This window comes from Ammodytes marinus, assembly GCF_949987685.1.
Source record: "Ammodytes marinus genome assembly, chromosome: 11".
NCBI classification, from domain to species: Eukaryota; Metazoa; Chordata; class Actinopteri; order Uranoscopiformes; family Ammodytidae; genus Ammodytes; species Ammodytes marinus.
In genome coordinates this window covers 29,203,817-29,226,778 of record NC_137215.1, presented here as the reverse complement: position 1 = coordinate 29,226,778, position 22,962 = coordinate 29,203,817, and the positions used below count along the sequence as shown (strand labels likewise).

The 22,962-nt window shown below is 41.6% G+C and overlaps 1 protein-coding gene across 1 annotated transcript in view; it reads left to right on the top strand.

The window, feature by feature from the left end:
• Positions 1–22,380, top strand: part of tm9sf2 (transmembrane 9 superfamily member 2) — a 30,454-nt gene extending 8,074 nt beyond the window's left edge. The window contains exons 7-17 of the mRNA XM_080037407.1: positions 537–648; positions 2,843–2,922; positions 3,996–4,104; positions 4,654–4,786; positions 5,770–5,889; positions 6,870–6,927; positions 8,207–8,366; positions 8,613–8,764; positions 11,798–11,909; positions 17,526–17,697; positions 20,640–22,380. Coding sequence (XP_079893533.1) covers positions 537–648; positions 2,843–2,922; positions 3,996–4,104; positions 4,654–4,786; positions 5,770–5,889; positions 6,870–6,927; positions 8,207–8,366; positions 8,613–8,764; positions 11,798–11,909; positions 17,526–17,697; positions 20,640–20,707 — 1,276 coding nt within the window. The 3' untranslated portion in view covers positions 20,708–22,380. The remainder of the gene's footprint in view (positions 1–536; positions 649–2,842; positions 2,923–3,995; positions 4,105–4,653; positions 4,787–5,769; positions 5,890–6,869; positions 6,928–8,206; positions 8,367–8,612; positions 8,765–11,797; positions 11,910–17,525; positions 17,698–20,639) is intronic.
• Positions 22,381–22,962: the final 582 nt, after the last annotated feature.

Below are 22,962 nucleotides of genomic sequence, written 5' to 3'. Positions count from 1 at the left end.
AGAAGCGATTAAGAAATTGTCAAATTCCAACGCAAAAGACATTTATAATTTGGACACTTGTCTCATTAAAAATATACAGCTCTATTTTGACAAAACCTCTGACCCATCTTATAAACGTATCCGTCAGGTCCTGCCCATTCCCTCATAAGTGGTCAACCAATATGAGTTTTTTGAATTTGGTTGGCCGATATCACTGTTTTTCTGTATTTGATAAAATACATTTGAAAAAAATAAAAATAGAAGGTAAATATAGGGTTGAAAATGTCTAAAAGTGCTTTCATTGCTCCACAGCATGCACTCTGACTAGGCTGCTTGTAGTGACTTCACAAATGTCTGCCTGTTATCTCAAAATTCCAATAATCAGCCCCGGGCTATCGCTAGTTTGGAGCTAGTGAGAATGCAGATGACAGTTTGTATCTTACATTCTTGTCCCCATGTCTCTCTCTCTCTCTGTCTCTCTCTCTCTCTCTCTCTCTCTCTCTCTCTCTCTGTCTCTCTCTCTCTCTCTGTCTCTCTCTGTCTCTCTCTCTGTACAGCTATGAGAACCCTGCTGATGACACTCCTGATTGTTCTGGAGGGCCAAAGTTCCTGAAGAACAAACACACAGGACAGTTCAAGATCCCGTACACCTACTCTGTCACCTTTGTGGTTAGTGCAGCGCTTTAATCTCTCTGTGTTCAAAAAGCTGGCCATGTTTTGTGAGGCTCTAAACAAGACCTGGACTAACAACTGAAGACGGACTGACTCATGCACCTCCGGTTCACCTGCACACAGGCTGGAATCACAAATAATACTTTGTCATAGGTTATAGGTGGGTGTGTCAAGAGAGTGGGAATCTTTTCACAATCCCATTCACGGGCCTCTCCACAGTGCACTTCAGTTCTTTATTGTTCTTCAAGGGAAATTTGATTTACAATAGTGGTAAAAACACAAGCACAACATACAGTATAAGAGGACATAAGACAGTGTTAAAACAACCTGACCAAATATAACTGTTTCAATGTTGGTTAAAAAGTCCATTCGGCTTGAAATGATGCAAAAAAACCAAAGTGCTTCACTGCTGCTGGAAAGTGTAGTCAAGATGTAGCACTTATTAAGAACATTGACTGCACTATGTCCATAAGACATGACACACTGACGGTTTGAATCCTGTGGACAGTTCTCCAAGATTTTCCTCAGAGGAACCTTCTAGTCCACACTCAATCCACTAGCAAAGTATAAAGCCAGGAGCAGATGATGAATCTTTTTCAGTTGGACACATCACCAGTTTCTACTAAATACTATTTTCATGGTGCAGCGTCCAAAAAAACGTTTTTATCTCTCACAGTACCATTGCTGAATATCCTCTTTTCAGCCTCTGTCTGAAACACTCCTCTTTAAGCCCCTCCTCCCAACAAGCCCAGCCTGCTCTGATTGGCCCTGAATCTAACTGCTGGTTCTAATGTAACTGCCAGTTAGATTCTGGGGGTGTGCTTGCTTATCACAGGTGGAGGTAGTGCTAAGTTAGGTTGGTAATGAGGGGGCCACACTGCTTTAAAAGGAGATGATGGCTGTGTTCGGAAAGCCATACTAACGTCCTCCCTCCTACATACTCAACATCTATATACTACATACTAGGGATGGGGCCGATCCGATCCAGTATCGGTATCGGGTCCGATATGGCCGAATTCTGCGTATCGGATATCGGACTGACAGCTCCGATATTAAAATCCGATTTTTTTTTTTTTTTTTATAATTTTTTTTTTTTTTTTTTTTTTTTTTTAAACTATGTAAGAGCGAACATGCGCCGACGTTCGGTGGAGGGAGAGAGGACATCACTTTATAATTTGACATACAGTACATATCAGTTTGTTAGCCAGTGAGCTAACCAAAGCTAATCAAAGTCAAGGAAGTGGAGAGGCTTGTGACAAATTCTACTATGTTAAATACAGCCAGAGAGAGGAAGACTGTTCAGACAAACAGACCACCACATATTCTAGTGGGGCAGAAGTGATCATTGAGAAGGATTTTTTTTGTGTGACTCTATAATTCTGCCTTTAAGATAAACCTATATGCATTTGTGTATATTTATTGCTCTTTTAAATTAGAATTGCTTAAGCCTTCCTAGCCTAATACATAAAATCACCACCAACAAAAAAATGTATAACAATTATGATATCGTATCGGTCAGTATCGGTATCGGCCGATATCCAAACCCTAGGTATCGGAATCGGATCGGAACTAAAAAAAGTGGATCGTCCCATCCCTACTACATACTGTCTACTTAACCATCCATTGTGTATGCGAGGTGCGTCAAAACGTTCACACTGAAGTATACTCAAGCAGTAAAGAATTTCTTCTTCTTCTTCTTATAAGATTCCGGCCGTTTAGACGCTGTTTGGCGTATTACCGCCCTCCACAGATTAGATATATAACTAGATTTTTACATACAGTCTTGTGTTGTGCAGGAAATGCAGAATTGTAAATAAAGAACTTTAAAAAAACCTTGTCGTTTTGAAAAGACGCAATGCATTGTGGGGCGGTTGAGTAGGAAAAGTCGATCCAATCGATCCATACCCAAAATCTTCCCGGAAGTTAGTACTAATTAAGGCAATTCTCGCATACCCAAACCGTCACATACTCAAATTGAAGTCAAAATGAGTATGAGTATGACGTTTGTATGGCTTTCCGAACACAGCCGATGTGCTCAGCTGTTGCCCCCGATACCAAGTGGTTTTGTATGGCGACAAGGGGAAAGGATTAGTTGGAACAGAGATAGTTTTGCATCGGTAGTGTTGTGTAGGCGTTCGCCTTAACCGCAATGCGCTGTGGGAAACGCATCACTGTGTCTCTGTGTTTGCAGGAAGACAAAAATATCCGATGGGCATCTAGATGGGACTACATCCTGGAGTCAATGCCTCACACCAACATCCAGTGGTTCAGGTAAGACACACACTCCCTCACTCACTCACTCACTCACTCACTCACTCACTCACTCACTCACTCACTCACTCACTCACTCACTCACTCACTCACTCACTCACTCACTCACTCACTCACTCACTCACTCACTCACTCACTCACTCACTCACTCACTCACTCACTCCAAACCTTTGGGGACAAAGACATCTAAAGTCTTTGACATCAATGTCTTCAGCTGGACACAGCCAGCCAGGTACAATTTAAAAAGTGTTCTATGAGCTGCATGCTGAACGTACTGCATATACCAGACCCAGGTGTCACACCATCGGGAGGTCTGCCCGCGGCATAGGCCATATCTGTGACAGTGTCCTTTGTTGTTGCCTGCTCCTGTAATAAACATAGTGAATGCTAAAGAAGACCATTGTTATTTTGTAGAGATCTGGTGAGTTTTAAACAATTGCATTAGGGTATTACAATAAATTGGTAAGTAAGTCAGAAACGTGCAACTATTAAAAAAAAATATATAATAATGGCGAAAGAGATGTTTTTTCTCACTTTAGCCCCTGCTCCCCAAACTGTCACTGCACGTCCCTGGTTGATAAGCTAGTTAGTCTCTTTATACAAGTTATGTGTTTATTTAGGGATGAGTGCACATACAGGCATGGCAGTAAGGCATGAGTAAGGGGTGCCCATTGACTGGAGGTTTTCAGGGGCCAATTCATTTATGTGGGCGGGCCTGAGTAGTAGGCACACATACTTTTACTTATTTATTTCATCATAACATTGCGCCTTGATCTTGCCTCTTGGTTTTATATCCGTCACATCCTCGGTTGTTTTCATACGGAGGCTCCGTCGATGTGACGTCACTTCTGGAGCGCACTTGATACAGGGTCAGAATCGCCCAAAAAACTTGCTGATTTCAACACTGAAAATCTCGACCGGATTAAGTAGCCATCCGGGTATTTCTAACCATACTAAATCTGACCTCAAGAATTGGGACATCCAGAATTTTCTACCACGCTAAATAGCAGAAAGTATGGGGAATGGAACGCAGGAAAAAGAGCCCAATAAGTGATGCAGCTTTTCTCCCCCAGCATCATGAACTCGTTGGTGATTGTGTTGTTCCTTTCTGGAATGGTGGCCATGATCATGCTGCGCACTCTGCACAAAGACATCGCCAGATACAACCAGATGGACTCTGTGGTGAGTGTCCCTCTGTGGAGCGCAAGATGGAACTGTGCTCAAAAAAGTTGCCCATTGTTCTAAGTTGAAAGCGGAGTCAGTGATTCTGGAGAACGCTTGTTTTCAAAATCACTTTTTGTCAATAAACCGTGAATATCGGTCCCTCATAAACATAGCTACAGCATGTCAACACTCAGCTCTACTAAACAAAGGCATACAAACAGGAATGGACCCTACACATGCCCCTAACACTAGGCTCTGTATGAACTCTGGCATATTTTTCAGCGCACACGCAGGTAGTGGATCCTGAGGAGCTGTTCACTGATTTTGACAAAAGGGGATTTCTTTTTTCCATTCTTTCTTTTTCTTTTCTTTTTTCAACAAAGTGATTTTGACAACAAGCCCTCTCCAGAATCCCTGACTCCATCTGTATTACTTAGAACAATGATTAAATAACTTGACTTTATTTGCTGTCACATGAAATCTTCTCAAACAGTCAGTCATGGCACAAGTGGAAGAAGGTGGACATTATGGGTGTACCCTGTGTGTCTCATCCATGTTGTTCTTTAGGAGGATGCCCAGGAGGAGTTTGGCTGGAAGTTGGTCCATGGAGACGTGTTCAGACCCCCCAGGAAGGGAATGCTGCTGTCAGTGTTCCTGGGCTCTGGGACCCAGATCTTCATCATGACCTTCGTCACCCTTTGTATGTCTTTGTTACCTTCCTGATCCTTTAGTAGATTTTGTCTTTTTCGCCTTGGTCCAAAGGGGGCGCTACAATCAACAACTGAAAGCTCCTTGTAGCCACTCTAATATTAATTATAGTTCTCTTCAAATTTCAAGAGCCATTGGCCAAGTAGCTTCATGATGGATTGGGGAGCAGTCAGCAAACTCTGGGAGTCCTTACAGTATCTCTGACCTAGCCTGGCTATACTAGCCTGATCTCACAAGCCTCCCATTTGTTGCTTTCTGTGGAGCCCAGCCCGTCCGTTAGTGGAAGGCAGCCCCTGATTGGTTCATGTAGTCGTCAATCTAGACTCCAGTCATTCGGACCCTTCCCACTTTCTGTCCATTAGTGGAAGGAAGCCCCTGATGAATTAGCTAGCAAGGTGTACCTAATACATTAGCCAGTGAGTGTATATACACAAAGCATAGAGTGATGGCAAATACAACTAGCCTGGTCAGACCAGCCCGGCCCCGTCTGTCAGTGGAAGGCAGCCCCTGATTGGTTCTTTTAGTCGTTGACGTCAACATGGGTCGATTAATAGGTTTGTGAGATATGGCTGGTCTCATGAGTCTAGATTGATGACTGCATGAACCAATCAGAAGCTGCCTTCCACTATATAAGTGACGAACGTTAGGTCAGAACACTGGCCCTGATTGGCCCAGGCATTTTTTGACATGCTCCTCCCCAAGGAGATTGGAGGAAGCCCAGGCTGATCTTTGGGAGATGTGAAGCTCACAGGTCAGGCTGGTGTCACCAGGCTATCACTGACCAGTCTTAAGTAACCACATTGACTTAGGTTCGCTCCAATCACAAATTGTTGTTCTGTTTATTGAAACGTTGCTATGTTTTGTTTTTTGTTTTTTTTAAATCTTTCATGAAAATCTGTCTAACTTCTCCTTTCTTCAAAAGTCCAACCTGAATAAAGAGCTCTCCTCCTCCCCCTCCCCCCCTCCTCTCTGCAGTCTTTGCCTGTCTGGGCTTCCTGTCTCCGGCTAACCGTGGTGCTCTGATGACGTGTGCTGTGGTTCTCTGGGTTCTCCTGGGAACTCCTGCTGGATACGTTGCCGCTCGCCTGTATAAATGTAAGTGAGGCAGAAAGCAAAGGGTTTCATGTTGGACCACACAAAAAACAATAAGGGTAAAAAGTGGAAAAGTTCTCCTGGCAGGGCTGAAAGTACCCACAGGTTCTTTACATAATCCACGTATTATGTTGATAATTCAGTTGATCCAGTAATCACAGTAGAATAAGTCATATTTGAATAAAAAAAATTAAGAAAATTCTTAATTAGGCTAGCTTCAAGGTGAGGTGATACAGATTATTCCATAAATTAATACTAGACATTACGTAACTGTATATTAAATCTTAGTGTTCTATTTTATTTTAATATTTTCCATTACATTTTCTTGGCTTGTGACCTATTGTCTCCAAATTATTCCATAAAATAGTTCTAGGCAGGACTTCTATGTTTTTTACATAGCACAAAATTCATCATATTTATCTAGCCTCTCAAAATGCACCATTTTGATGCATGCCCCCGGGCCCCCTAAGGGCCAGTCTCCCCCAGGATGTCTATACAAATCTTAATAATAAACAAATAAAAGAATCATTTGCGACAGTTGTAGCACAGAGCACAATCATACACATCATAAACTGCACCAGCTCCATTCTCATTAGGGCTGTTTATTGGCAAAGGCTTCATGATACATGGGTCACGATATGATATCACGATACATTGGGATAGGATGCATATCGCGATATATCACATTATTACACATACAGTAGTTCACTTGAAATGTAGAACCGAGCTGAAATCCAAGTGGCTGTGTGTGATCTGGGTGCTCTCAATAGATCACATTGCATTAGATTGATCGTCCAGCGAGCCGGACTGTCACATCTACAGGAAGTGGAGGTTGTAGTTCTCAACCCAAAATTAAATATTACAATATATTGCCGTATTGATTTTTATTTTAGCGCAGCCCTAATCTCCATGCAAAGAAATAGAAATAGTGAATGAATAAGTAAATGGACACTGTTTCCTCTGTGTTTTTGGTTGATTTTCAGCTTTCGGGGGAGAGAAATGGAAGACCAACGTTCTGCTGACGTGCTTCCTCTGTCCTGGGTAAAGACATTGACTTGACCATGACACAGCCATTTCTATCTCGCTCTCTCTTTACCTTCTCCATTTACCTCTCTCTCACTCTTTACCTTCTCCATTTACCTCTCTCTCTCTCTCTCTCTCTCTCTTTACCTTCTCCATTTACCTCTCTCTCTCTCTCTCTCTCACTCTTTACCATCTCCATTTACCTCTCTCTCTCTCACTCTTTACCTTCTCCATTTACCTCTCTCTCTCTCTCTCTCACTCTTTACCTTCTCCATTTACCTCTCTCTCTCTCTCTCTCACTCTTTACCTTCTCCATTTACCTCTCTCTCTCTCTCACTCTTTACCTTCTCCATTTACCTCTCTCTCTCTCTCTCTCTCTCACTCTTTACCTTCTCCATTTACCTCTCTCTCTCTCTCTCTCACTCTTTACCTTCTCCATTTACCTCTCTCTCTCTCTCACTCTTTACCTTCTCCATTTAACTCTCTCTCTCTCACTCTTTACCTTCTCCATTTAACTCTCTCTCACTCTTTACCTTCTCCATTTACCTCTCTCTCTCTCTCTCTCTCTCTCTCTTTACCTTCTCCATTTACCTCTCTCTCTCACTCTTTACCTTCTCCATTTACCTCTCTCACTCTTTACCTTCTCCATTTACCTCTCTCTCTCTCTCTCTCTCTCTCTCTCTCTCTTTACCTTCTCCATTTACCTCTCTCTCTCTCTCACTCTTTACCTTCTCCATTTACCTCTCTCTCTCTCTCTCTCTCTCACTCTTTACCTTCTCCATTTACCTCTCTCTCTCACTCTTTACCTTCTCCATTTACCTCTCTCTCTCTCTCACTCTTTACCTTCTCCATTTACCTCTCTCTCTCTCACTCTTTACCTTCTCCATTTACCTCTCTCTCTCACTCTTTACCTTCTCCATTTACCTCTCTCTCTCTCTCTCTCTCACTCTTTACCTTCTCCATTTACCTCTCTCTCTCTCTCTCACTCTTTACCTTCTCCATTTACCTCTCTCTCTCTCTCTCTCACTCTTTACCTTCTCCATTTACCTCTCTCACTCTTTACCTTCTCCATTTACCTCTCTCTCTCACTCTTTACCTTCTCCATTTACCTCTCTCTCTCTCTCACACTCACTCTTTATCTTCTCCATTTACCTCTCTCTCTCTCTCACACTCACTCTTTATCTTCTCCATTTACCTCTCACTCTTTACCTTCTCCATTTACCTCTCTCTCTCTCTCTCTCTCTCTCTCACTCTTTACATTCTCCATTTAACTCTCTCTCTCTCTCTGTGTGTTCAGCGTGGTGTTTGCAGATTTCTTTGTGATGAACTTGATTCTGTGGGGAGAAGGCTCGTCAGCAGCCATGCCATTTGGGACCCTGGTAGCCATTTTGGCTCTGTGGTTCTGTATCTCAGTGCCACTCACCTTCATAGGAGCATACTTTGGCTTCAAGAAGACAGTGAGTACATGTTAACCCCACATTCCCTCTACATTCATACCTGATACATTCTGTAATTGTTGGTATACATTTCATGCCAGTGGAAGACTATGCCGTCACATCATCAGTTAAAAACAGTAAGGGGGGCGCTTGTGGTGTGGTGGATAGCGTAGTTCACATTACAAAACGTAATGCATGTGTCATTATTTCAATCATTTTTGACTATTTTAGTGTGACTGTTTGATAACCTCTCTCTCTGCTGTGAAGGGTATTGAGCACCCGGTGCGGACCAATCAGATTCCTCGTCAGATCCCAGAGCAGTCCTTCTACACAAAGCCTTTCCCTGGCATCATCATGGGAGGCATTCTGCCCTTTGGATGTATATTCATCCAGCTCTTCTTCATACTCAACTCCATCTGGTGAGAATGTAGAATTTAAACAATATATTGTTTATATAAACCAAATAATATCAAAAGTAATTTATCCATTATTATTCATTATAGGGGAAGGTGGGGTGATTTGTGCAACTTTTTACTCAAAGTGATTTTAAAGTGAGGCCTTGACAGTTACAGTATCTCACAAAAGTGAGTACACCCCTCACATTTCTTCACATTTTTCTTAATATCTTTCCATGGGACAACACTGAATAAATGACACTTTGATACAATGTAAAGTAGTCAGTGTACAGCTTGTATAACAGTGTAAATTTACTGTCCCCTCAAAATAACTCGACACACAGCCATTAATGTCTAAACTGCTGGCAACAAAAGTGAGTACACCCCTTAGAAAAAATGTCCAAATTGGGCCCAAAGTGTAAATATTTTGTTTTGCCATCATTATTTTCCAGCACTGCCTTAACCCTCTTGGGCATGTAGTTCACTAGAGCTTCACAGGTTGCAACTGGAACCCTCTTCCACCCATTTATGACAGCATCACAGAGCTGGTGGATATTAAAGACCTTGCGCTCCTCCACCTTCTGTTTGAGGATGCCCCAAAGATGCTCAATAGGGTTTAGGTCTGGAGACATGCTTGGCCAGACCATAACCTTTACCCTCAGCTTTTTTAGCAAGCCACTGGTCGTCTTGGAGGTGTGTTTGGGGTCGTTATCATGTTGCAATACCACCCTGCGGCCCAGTTTACGAAGGTTGAGTGCACGTGGTCAGCGTCGTACACAGACGTTGGCTTTGGAAAATAGACGTATGAGTGCTGCCAGCATTGCTGAAGGGCATGTCAGTGCTCAGACCATACGCCGCACTCTGCATCATACTGGTCTGCATGGCTGTCGTCCCAGAAGAACGCCTATTCTAAAGATGATGCACAAGAAACCCCACAAAAAGTTTGCTGAAGACAAACAGACTACGCACATGGATTACTGCAACCATGTCCTGTGGTCTGATGAGACCAAAATAATTTTTTTTGGTTCAGATGGTGTTAAGAGTGTGGAGCGGCAACCAGGTGAGGAGTACAAAGACAAGTGTGTCTTGCCTAGAGTCAAGCATGGTGGTTGGAGTGTCATGGTCTGGGGCTGCATGAGTGCTGCCAGCACTGGGGATCTACAGTTCATTGAATTCTAACATGTACTGTGACATACTGAAGCAGAGCATGATCCTCTCCCTTCATAAACTGGGCCGCAGGGCAGTACTGCAACATGATAACGACCCCAAACACCCCTCCGAACGACCACTGGCTTGCTAAAGAAGCTGAGGGTAAAGGTTATGGACTGGCCAAGCATGTCTCCAGTCTTAAACCCTATTGAGCATCTTTGGGGCATCCTCAAACGGGAGATGGAGGAGCGCAAGGACTCTAATATCCACCAGCTCCTTGATGTCGTCATGAATGGGTAGAAGAGGGTTCCAGTTGCAACCTGTGAAGCTCTAGTGAACTACATGCCCAAGAGGGTTAAGGCAGTGCTGGAAAATAATGATGGCAAAACAAAATATTGACACTTTGGGCCCAATTTGGACATTTTTTCTTAGGGGTGTACTCACTTTTGTTGCCAACAGTTTAGACATTAATGGCTGTGTGTCGAGTTATTTTGAGGGGACAGTAAATTTACACTGTTACACAAGCTGTACACTGACTACTTGACATTGTATCAAAGTGTCATTTACTCAGTGTTGTCGCATGGAAAGATATAATGAAATATTTGAAGAAATGTTAGGGGTGTACTCACTTTTGTGAGATACTGTATGTCTCCAACTCAAATATGTACATATATTTCAGGATGTTGTGCATCCCTGGCAATAAAAACTTTGGATCTGGAATAAACTGTTTAAGAAATATAGCTTTCGGAAAAAAAGTTGTCTTGTCGCACAAATCACCCCACGTAGTGGGGTGATTTGTGCGTCATTGTGTCACAATGACAAAGTCACCATCATCATCTTTCTGGCCATCTGAACTCTCATCAGTGGTGTCGTTAAGTGGAATTGAGATGTCACTCTCTCCTGAGCTACTGTAGACTATCACTTTCTTTTGGTGACCAGCGTATACAGCCATGCCACTGGCACAACTCTCAGAAATGTACTTTGCACTAGTTGCTCCGTGCTTGTGGAACCAACTGCCACCTGACAAATGTGATTCCCCCTACATTTCTGCCTTTAAATCAAGGCTCAAAACCCATATGTACACCCTGGTGTTTCCTCCCCATTAACCTCTGCACTACTTACTTACCTCTGCACTACTATCTGTGTTTATGTGGATGTATGGGCTTTACGTCTTTTATTTTGGTTATTGTTATTTTACCTTCATTGTTTACCTACTGAATGCACTATGTACAGCACTTTGGACAGTGCAAACTGTCATAAATGTGCTTTTATAAATACATTTTACTTACTTACTTACTTATAACTCACCCAGGCCCTTGCGCACAAATCACCCCATCCCCAGAATTTTGGATAATAGGCATGATGCAGCAATTTAGGGTTGACATTGTGCTAACTATATAGACTCAAAGTGTAGCATACCAAAGCACTAAAACATGTGTCAAATGTTTTCAAACGTGTCTATAATTGTTCAGACACAATAATCAAAAAACCTTGATCATGGAAATTTTACTTTGAAAGGCAAAACACAGTTTTTTGAGCTTAAATGTGCTTATATCTTATTCCTTGTGTCTCCCTTCTTTACAGGATGAGTCAAATGGATGGCTCTTCTTAAATATGTGGTCACATTTCCAATTTCTTCCACGGTTTTCTAGAAACAAGGGGTTTTGCAACTTCCAAAATGCACAAATCACCCCACCTTCCCCTATATTATTATTACAATTATGCAACTTTTGATGGAACTTTACAAGTGTATATAAAACAACCCAAATAAATGATTGAATATGGCAGAATCAGAGACATGAACCATATTTCAAGGTTAATATTAAAATCTAGTGTTTGGTCTCAGTCAGTAGTGTACTGGCCGTAGGCTCCTTAGCTGTGTGTTGATGCTGTGTATTTGCTGTGCAGGTCTCATCAGATGTACTACATGTTTGGCTTCCTCTTCCTGGTCTTCATCATTCTGGTTATCACCTGCTCTGAGGCCACCATCCTGCTCTGCTACTTCCACCTGTGTGCTGAGGTAAGGAGCCTTTAACACACTATGGTGGAGTCAGGAGATTAATACACACATTGCTTTGATCCTAATATGCAGCATCTGTGGTGCTCCGGTGGCGTAGTGGATAGAGCACGTACTATATTGGCTCCGGCCTTCATTGCAGTGGTCGCGGGTTCAAATCCGACCCGTGGACCTTTACTGCAGGTCATCCCACCTCTCTCTCTCTCTGTCTCCCCATTTCAACTCTGTACTGTCTAATAAAGCTTGAAAATGCCAAAAAATAATCTCATAATATGCAGTATCTTTAAATCTAGCCTGTTTTATTACTAATCATCTTTAATTGTATAGCCCCTTAAAAACAAATCTACTGTGCTTCACAGAAATGATCTAAACAATCCTAGCAAAAACATTAAAGGTCCCATATTGTGCAAAACACACTTTTTAAATGTGTTGGAACATAACTATGGGTCCACGGTGTGCCTAGGGACTGCCAAAGTATCAAAAAAAAAATCTCTCCTTTCCTCACCCTCCCCCTTTCTGAAAACCTCTCCAATATACTCCAGTCAGAATTCTCGCCGACTGTAACGTCACAGTCGGCACAGCCACTTCCCCATATTTTCTTTATATGTCCATGCTTCCCCCCACATTAGTAACCAAAAACTTCCACCGTGCACTAGTCTATGATAACCCCTGCCCCCCATTTCTTATTGGTCCACGGCCCCGAGATCCTCTGGAAAATATTCCGAGTGACAGCCATGTTGTTTTCCCCGCTAAACGACAAGATGCCCGTAGTACAGCAAACCATGCAGAGTGTTGCATAAACCAACACAGAAGCATTCTGCTCATAATCACTAATTTATCTTAATCACAGCAGTCTTAATAATGCTGCGTTTATAACGAGACAAAGCTTAGGGAACTACTTGTGTAGTAATTCCATCGGTGAAACTAAAAGGAATCTCCTCAATGGTTGTTTGCCTGTTATTTACCTAGTGTAGCATGTAGCTTCGGGAGTAGCATCCAGCTTTTGCTCCTATTACACTAACTTAGCTTTCCCATTGCAGTCTAATAATGCCTCGTTTTTAACACCACAAAGGGTGGGAAGTTATTCCTGTAGAAATCAAACTGTGAAGCTACTGTTTTCACTGGTTTTAAATCCTCTGAGTGTTATTTTTAGCCGTTAGCGCACATGTAGCTTTGGATGTAGCACCCAGCGTTTGCTCCTATTACACTAACTTAGCTTTCCCATTGCAGTCTAATAATGCCTCATTTTTAACACCATAAAGGGTGGGAAGTTATTCCTGTAGAAATCAAACTGTGAAGCTACTGTTTTCACTGGTTTTAATCATGTCAGGTCATGTCAAACTGTTCAAAGTATGGCTTAGCTTCGGGTAAACACTGTGTTCGCAGTCACGCAGTGTCTCTCTAGTATCACGTAAGCACGGCAGAGACGGTGGGAGGGCCCGGCAGAGAGGTGGGAGGGGCCAGCCAGATCGCAGGCTGCAGACACCAATATAGGTCATCCTGAGACCAGAGGAAAATCAGGGTATAGAGCAGTGGTATTCACTATTTTTTTCAGGAGAGCCGCACTGACAGGACAAAGTCAGCAGGAGAGCCATTTTTGCCGCAAAGTATCAAAAGCTATAAATCCAGTCATACATAAGCATGCCTGCTTATTAATATGTAATTCTTGAACCAGTGTTTCCCACAGTATTTTGTGAAACTGAGGGAACCCAGTCCTTAGGGGGGTCCGGGGGCATGCTCCCCCGGAAGAAAATTTGGTACCTTTTAACCCAGAATGCATCAATCTGGTGCACTTTTGGAGGAAAATTAAGAGTTGTGTGACTGTGTACTATTATCTGGAATAATTTGGAGACACTGGGTCACATAACATCAAAGCTATTGAAGAATAAATTATTATCCTACTTTTTATTCAAATATTTGTTAAAACAAATTTATGAATGACATATTATCAATCAAAATGGGTGTGTTCATATAATACCCCACTGGAATACATTTTTTTTACCTTTCAAAAGGTAAATTCATCAATCTGGTGCACTATGAGAGGAAAATTAAGAGGCTAATTCAACTGTGTCCTATGTGAGCTGTTTAGCAGCCTATTATTTTTCTGGAATAATTCAGAGACATTGGGAACCCTGCCTGATCAAAGTGAACATACAATATGCAGTTTAGCCAAAACACTTCATTTTCCTCGTTTGTGGAGTTTTTCATCTGTCCACCTGGTGCCCAACTGGTTCTGAATAGACATCTATCAATGTACCAGTAACCAGCATGAAATGTTGAAATCGCATCCAAGCTAGCATTGTTGCGGTTCCGTGCGTGTGGTTGCCAGGTTGTTAAGTGTTCTCCAATTTAAATGTCCAACTTAGCGATATGAAACGAGATCTATTTTTTGCAAACGATTTAATATATTCCATGTTCGTGAGCATGCCTGTGATAGACGGTATGCATAACATATTTTTATTGACCGTGAGTTAGTTTTTTCCCCCACAGCCCAATCTATCCAAGAGCACATTCTCCCTTGTAATGCATGAAAACCGCAAATCTGGCAACCCCGCTGTCAGTCAGCGTACGGCTGAGCAAGTTTAAATATATCATTTTCTAGTCTGTATTTCCACCTTGTAATGCCGTTGTTGACTTATTCTTTTATTACTTATTTGTATGAGAGCAGCCACGTTAGTTTAACAGGTTTGATGTTATAGATCTGCTTGTTTTTAATGGTTTTATGAAATATCTGTATTAACTGCATGATCATATCACAGTATTTTTTTATTGCCATGCGAGCCGCACATAGAAGCTTGGCGAGCCGCGCTATGAGTAACGCTGGTATAGAGGCTTGCTACAATAAATGATCTGAACGGGTTTTTCAGCAAACATTTAAAAAAACAAGTATTAGGGACTACTTAGACCATATAAAATTGACAGCAAAGTGCATAATATGTGAGCTTTAAATGAATCAAAACAAGGTTCCCAAAACCAGGACAAATCACATCAATAATGTGAACAGAACATATAAGACAACAAGACATTCTTTAGTTTGAAAGTAAAAAGGCCTTCTGATAGAAGGGGGATTTTAACTCCAATTTAGAAGAAGTGAGCTAGTTTGCTGATCTAATTTCCTCTGGTAGGTTTTATTTAGTTTATTTGGTGTGCACCGGATGGGAGTTGGATACAAATTAGTTTCATTTTTCAGATGGTTCTGGTTCACGTTCACAAAGTCAACACTCGAATCAATTTATAGCTGTCCCCAGACAAATTTGAAACATCACAACTCCATTCCTGAGATCCTCTGAGATTTCCTTTACTCTTGGCTAACTGACCTGAATGGGTTCACTTTGGTGGGCCTAAACTGACCTGGTTTTATATCTGTTTTATCTAATGCCGCCCAATTTTGTACCTAAAGATCTCTCATTACATTGGTCTATTTCATCACTCGATTTGGCCCACCTGATTGTTTTTACCTGCTCGATTTAAGCAATGCAGCTCAGGGTTAACAAACTTTTGCACATACAAAAGTTGGCAAATCATTTGTTTAGTCTGTTTTAACAATTGATTTCCGGAAAAGAAAAATGTTGAATTGATAAACAAACATCTGTTATTTCATATAAAAAATACTGGTATTGATAAAAATTGTTAAAATAAATAAAATTCCAAAAGGCTCAAGGGGTACACATACTTTCAAGCAGCACTGTAGTGTGTCTGGTCCAGTCTTTAGTCCAGACCTACATGTACATAGTGTGTCTCTGGTCCAGTCTTTAGTCCAGACCTACATGTACATAGTGTGTCTCTGGTCCAGTCTTTAGTCCAGTCCTACATGTACTAAGGTGTGTCTCTGGTCCAGTGTTTAGTCCAGTCCTACATGTACTAAGGTGTGTCTCTGGTCCAGTCTTTAGTCCAGTCCTACATGTACTAAGGTGTGTCTCTGGTCCAGTCTTTAGTCCAGACCTACATGTACATAGTATGTCTCTGGTCCAGTCTTTAGTCCAGACCTACATGTACTAAGGTGTGTCTCTGGTCCAGTCTTTAGTCCAGACCTACATGTACTAAGGTGTGTCTCTGGTCCAGTCTTTAGTCCAGACCTACATGTACTAAGGTGTGTCTCTGGTCCAGTCTTTAGTCCAGACCTACATGTACTAAGGTGTGTCTCTGGTCCAGTCTTTAGTCCAGACCTACATGTACTAAGGTGTGTCTCTGGTCCAGTCTTTAGTCCAGACCTACATGTACTAAGGTGTGTCTCTGGTCCAGTCTTTAGTCCAGACCTACATGTACTAAGGTGTGTCTCTGGTCCAGTCTTTAGTCCAGACCTACATGTACTAAGGTGTGTCTCTGGTCCAGTCTTTAGTCCAGACCTACATGTACTAAGGTGTGTCTCTGGTCCAGTCTTTAGTCCAGACCTACATGTACTAAGGTGTGTCTCTGGTCCAGTCTTTAGTCCAGACCTACATGTACTAAGGTGTGTCTCTGGTCCAGTCTTTAGTCCAGACCTACATGTACATAGTGTGTCTCTGGTCCAGTCTTTAGTCCAGACCTACATGTACATAGTGTGTCTCTGGTCCAGTCTTTAGTCCAGACCTACATATACATAGTGTGTCTCTGGTCCAGTCTTTAGTCCAGACCTACATGTACTAAGGTGTGTCTCTGGTCCAGTCTTTAGTCCAGACCTACATGTACATAGTGTGTCTCTGGTCCAGTCTTTAGTCCAGACCTACATGTACTAAGGTGTGTCTCTGTCCCAGTCTTTAGTCCAGACCTACATGTACATAGTGTGTCTCTGTCCCAGTCTTTAGTCCAGACCTACATGTACATAGTGTGTCTCTGGTCCAGTCTTTAGTCCAGACCTACATGTACATAGTGTGTGTCTGGTCCAGTCTTTAGTCCAGTCCTACATGTACTAAGGTGTGTCTCTGGTCCAGTCTTTAGTCCAGACCTACATGTACATAGTGTGTCTCTGGTCCAGTCTTTAGTCCAGACCTACATGTACATAGTGTGTCTCTGGTCCAGTCTTTAGTCCAGACCTACATGTACATAGTGTGTCTCTGTCCCAGTCTTTAGTCCAGACCTACATGTACATAGTGTGTCTCTGTCCCAGTCTTTAGTCCAGACCTACATGTACATAGTGTGTCTCTGGTCCAGTCTTTAGTCCAGACCTACATTTACATAGTGTGTCTCTGGTCCAGTCTTTAGTCCAGACCTACATGTACTAAGGTGTGTCTCTGGTCCAGTCTTTAGTCCAGACCTACATGTACATAGTGTGTGTCTGGTCCAGTCTTTAGTCCAGACCTACATGTACTAAGGTGTGTCTCTGTCCCAGTCTTTAGTCCAGACCTACATGTACATAGTGTGTCTCTGGTCCAGTCTTTAGTCCAGACCTACATGTACATAGTGTGTCTCTGGTCCAGTCTTTAGTCCAGACCTACATGTACATAGTGTGTCTCTGGTCCAGTCTTTAGTCCAGACCTACATGTACATAGTGTGTGTCTGGTCCAGTCTTTAGTCCAGACCTACATGTACTAAGGTGTGTCTCTGGTCCAGTCTTTAGTCCAGACCTACATGTACTAAGGTGTGTCTCTGGTCCAGCGTTTAGTCCAGTCCTACATGTACTAAGGTGTGTCTTGTCCACAGGATTACCATTGGCAGTGGCGTTCCTTCCTGACCAGCGGCTTCACTGCTGTCTACTTCCTGGTGTACGCCATCCACTACTTCTTCTCTAAGCTGCAGATCACCGGCCTGGCCAGCACCATACTCTACTTTGGATACACCATGATCATGGCCCTCATCTTCTTCCTATTCACTGGTAGGTTTAAATATAGATAAAAAAAAATTAGATATGATTAATTGATTTATTTTGATATGCTGGATCATAACTAGGGCCCGACCGATATAATCGGCCGATTATAGCACATCTCCGAAAAATCGGCATCGGCAAAATGGCCGCCGATTTTGTCGATTTTTTTATTTTTTTTTATTTTTTTTATACCAATCATGTTGAGTGAGATGCATTGCTGCCCGGAGGTAGCCTTATAGCATATTAACAGCAGCAGCAGGTGTGTTGTAATACATTGGATTAATTCACACTTGACAGTTCCCCCTGACACCAATAGCAGAGTCATTGGTCATCTCTTGATTGTTAATAGTAGTTGATATTACTATAGTTATTACATAGAATTTATATAGTGCTTTATTGGAGGTCATTCAAAAACATTTTACATCAAACATATAGCAAATCATACTTATAGAAAAAGAAAACAAAATACAGACAAATTAAAGATAAGGTTTGGAGTGGAGTCAGGTGTAATTATGCTTTCTTAAAGAGGTGAGTTTTGAGTTGACTTTTGAATGAGTTTATCTAGTCTGAGATGCTGATGTTTGGAGGGAGGGAGTTCCAGAGGGTTGGGTGCAGTTACATAAAATGCTTAATGTCTGAGTTTAAAAATGCGTCATGTCACTTTAGACATATTTGTAACACTTTATTATTTTTTTAGATAATGCATATTTCAATAAATAAAAAGTTCCTGTACACCTATTGACAGTAACAAGTATTTATATATATTTAAGGGTTCAAAAAAGAAAAAAAATTCAATATATATTTATGGGATTTAAAAACCGATTTAATCGTTATCGTAATTTTTCTCAGAAAATAATCGGCATCGGCACCCAAAAATCCATATCGGCCGGGCCCTAATCATAACGGCTGTCAGCTTTGTCATGCACAGAACTACAACGTGGATTGTGTTTGGTAGGGATGGCACTGATCCAATACTGGTATCTGGTCCCATATGGCTGCAATCTACTTATCGGATATAAATCTAAATTATTTTAATTATGAAATAAATTTACATTTTAAGACCATAGCTATGTGATATAGCACACATTAAAAATAATTGAACAATTCAAAAGTAGAGTTCTGATGTTCTTCTGTATTCAAACCATTGAAAGCTGTTAAGATAAACCTTTATGCATTAGAATTGCTGTGTTGCTTAAGCCTTCCTTACCTTACACATGCCATCACCACCAACAAAGAAATGTTTAATAATTATGATATCAGACAGTGTAACAGTAACCCAGATATTGAAATCGGATCGGACTGCATGTTCATCTCCCCTGCCTAGGCCATTCCCACAGACATACTGCTCATTTGAAAGGCCACTACACAGTAATACTGCACTTTGATATCGCCACCCTATTAAAATAATGGCCTAATGTCACTTTTTGGCCAAAATGATTTTTTTGCCTAAATCATCTCCTCATGATGCTGGCCACCTCTGGTAAAATGGCCTAATTCCTCAGTTGAACAGATCATGTGATTTTACTTGACATAGGCCACTATACCATATTACCAGAATGTCAAGAGTGTGTTTTAGGCCATTTTATTTTGCCTAAGTCAAAATGTACTGTTAATTTTCTTTTCAAGGACATTTCACAAGTGTGTAAAATGGCTTAAGTCACAAGTTAAACATTAATATAAAGGGTTTATTCCTATTATGTTACATAATTGACAGAAATTGTTATTACAATGTCAAGAGTCATCTTTTGACATAACCTGTTTGAGTGAAATTATTAATGAATATCATATATTCAATCTTTGGTTAAGTTTTTAGTGTTTCCTGAAAAACCTGAAAAAATGACTCCCATTATTTTAAGAGGGTGACCATATGCAAACAGCTGTTTTAAGTATAAGTTTAATTCGCTCCAATGCAAGTTCTTCAATGAATGAGAATTCAAAATAAGACAACCTTTGTCTGCACGGTTCTGTCTCTGTGTGTACTACACACAGTATTGGTTGTGGTCATATGGACAGTCCTTGGTTTGTTAAGAGTGTCTTTTGAGAACAATGCAATATTAAACAGTTAGTCTTGTGGGCTCCATATTGTATAATGATATAGCCTGTGCCCAAGATGTATATATTTATTTAATTCTATATTGGTTTATTGGCAGCTTCAATGATTGTGCCTTTATTTTGATGCCTATAGATTTAATTTTTTTTTTCGTTTGACCGAAGTGACATCATCTTTAAAAACAAAGGATCTCATTGGTCCAACATATAATTGCTCAGGGAAATCCACTGAGCTCAAGGTCCGTCTGGATTTTTCCCCCCTGCAGCGGTGTGTGCATATGTTCATAAGAAACCCATTGATTCTCTTCAAATTATTTCCATGAGATTTTCCCTGACAAGAAAATGTGTTCTTGGTGTGAAAGAGGCTTTAAAGAGTTCAGGACACATGGAACATTAATGTTAAGGCCCAAATCCATCAAATCCTTTGAACTATGTCATTTGGGGAGTTAATAACATGATAGTAAACATCTGTAAAGAGTTAGGCATATTCACCAATCCAAATGAAATATCTTGTCATTTAAGTTAGATAAACATTGCGGAAATTCAGTGTAGATGAGACAGGCTATGCCCTGGTTCTTATGACACAAAAAGTATCTTGAACCAATCACAGCAGTTCTCTGCCCGAACGTTCTATAAAAAACAATGGCCGATGCCATGGAGACCGTTTGATAAGGCCACGCCCACACAGTCCTGTCAAATAGTCTAGACAGTAAAACGTTGTTTTTTTAAACTAAGTTTTATCATTTTTATGAACATTTATTTTCAATCAGAATTTTGTCAAAGCGTTTTGAGATACATAACTTTGATTTCATATATAGATTTGCACTAGATTTAGACCAGAGGCTTTAAGTCATGTTAAGTCACATGTTGTTCCTGCTACCTTTTCCTTTGTCTCTCCTCAGGTACAATCGGCTTCTTTGCCTGTTTCTGGTTCGTCACTAAGATCTACAGTGTGGTCAAAGTGGACTGAAGGCTGCCCACACACCACTGACTCTATATGGGCTGGAGGGGGCTCTCTAACCTAAGGAGCTTTCAGCACTGTCAAACTCAACATAACACATCTCAACCTGAGCCTTCATCCCCCCCCCCCCCCCCCCCTCCAACCCACAACACTTTTATTTTGCTTCCGTGCCTCAAATCTTTGTGTGTGCGCATGTGTTACACTGGGGTTGTAATTTATGTACATACAATTATCTATCCGCAATATAATCTGATTGAAATGAATCCTAAGTGTACAAAACATATCGGACATATAGAAAAGGTAGTTGATAGCACACAGCACAGCTGTCATGCACTTTATCCATATAAAGCGGTGAGGGTTTTGCTTCTATCTCTGAACATTAGTGTTACACTCATGCACAGTTGTGAAATGTGCCCTTGTTACTATGGTTAATGTGCTATCTGGCTCAATAATGGCTGTTCTTTTCTTAAGGCCTTCTCTCCGAGTAGCAGAGGTGATGTTAGCTTACTTCTTTTTTGCTTTGTGCTCTTTGAACTCAGTTCTGCTCAAATGATAGTGGAAACCATTTTGTTTGTTTGTGTGTGTTGTGGTTGGGGGTTAACTTACGACTTTTTTGGGAAGGAGGAGCTGCTTTGAGCCAGTCATCCTTCAGTTGTGATTGTACAAAGGCTGCATGCACTGAAGGAAGCTGATGTAGCTAACGTAAAAAAAAAATCTATTTAAAAAGAAAAAGTCTGCGTTCTCATCTAACTTCAGTCCCACTCTGTTCCAATGGGGTAACACAACAGGGCTGTCTTTGCACCAGCCTGTCAGGGTAAACCCTAGTTGTGCTCCAGAGAAGCAGTCATTTTGGTCATATTCACTCCCCACAAAGGTAACACTCGCCTGCTCATTTTGTCTGCAACAGCCAGTGTGCTTTGTCCCAATCCGTGTAGGTTTTGCAGTTTTCTCTAGTTAAAGGCTAACCAATGTTAAGGTTACAAAATGGGAAGAAAATAACTACATCATGTTGGCTCAGCTTAAAAAAAAAACACTAATAAAGTAATTAAGACTGCAAACTGAGGAATTGTAATAATGATGGAGGTTATTTAGTAAACAGGTCTGTGGAACCTAGCATCCTCCCTGCTCTGTCTTGTTCTCTTCCACAATTGGTTACATACATTTCTCTGTATACTGACGATGTCACTTTTTCAAAACTCAACGCGACTGAAGTGCAGCTCTGCGCACACAACACAACTCCCATTCAAAATGAAACTAATGCAACCGGAACCCATTTCAGAACAACTTACAGAAACACAGTGTATGTACCATTTACAATATCATTCACTATTGTCTTAGAAGTAGCTTGTCATTTTTTTTGCATAAACTATGATGCCATTACAAAAAGGAATGCTGCGACATGCTTCGGTTGGCTTTTGTTTTGGTGAGCTGAAGTTAGTAATGCAAATCAAAACCAATATTAAAACTGCAAGCAGTGATGACCGGGCCCTCGCCCACACATGCTGCAAGCCGGAAGCGCGGAATTGTCGGCGACGCGCTCGCCTTCTGCACATACCCAGCAAGTTTGATGATGATAGGACCTACGGTTAAGGAGTTATGGCCAATTTGTGGATAGGCAGCGCCCCCTATGGGTTGGTCGCGATAAGCTTTGAGGGACATGCTACCACATGACTTCTGCACATACCCAGCAAGTTTGATGATGATAGGACCTACGGTTAAGGAGTTATGGCCAATTTGTGGATAGGCGGCGCCCCCTATGGGTTCGTCACGATAAGCTTCGAGGGACATGCTACCACATGACTTCTGCACATACCCAGCAAGTTTGATGATGATAGGACCTACGGTTAAGGAGTTATGGCCAATTTGTGGATAGCCCCGCCCCTGTGGCGCCCCCTATGGGTTAATCGCGATAAGCTTCGAGATACATGCTACCACATGACTTCTGCACATACCCAGCAAGTTTGATGATGATAGGACCTACGGTTAAGGAGTTATGGCCAATTTGTGGATAGGCGGCGCCCCCTATGGGTTGGTCGCGATAAGCTTCGAGGGACATGCTACCACATGACTTCTGCACATACCCAGCAAGTTTGATGATGATAGGACCTACGGTTAAGGAGTTATGGCCAATTTGTGGATAGGCGGCGCCCCCTATGGGTTCGTCGCGACAAGCTTCGAGGGACATGCTACCACATGACTTCTGCACATACTCAGCAAGTTTGATGATGATAGGACCTACGGTTAAGGAGTTATGGCCAATTTGT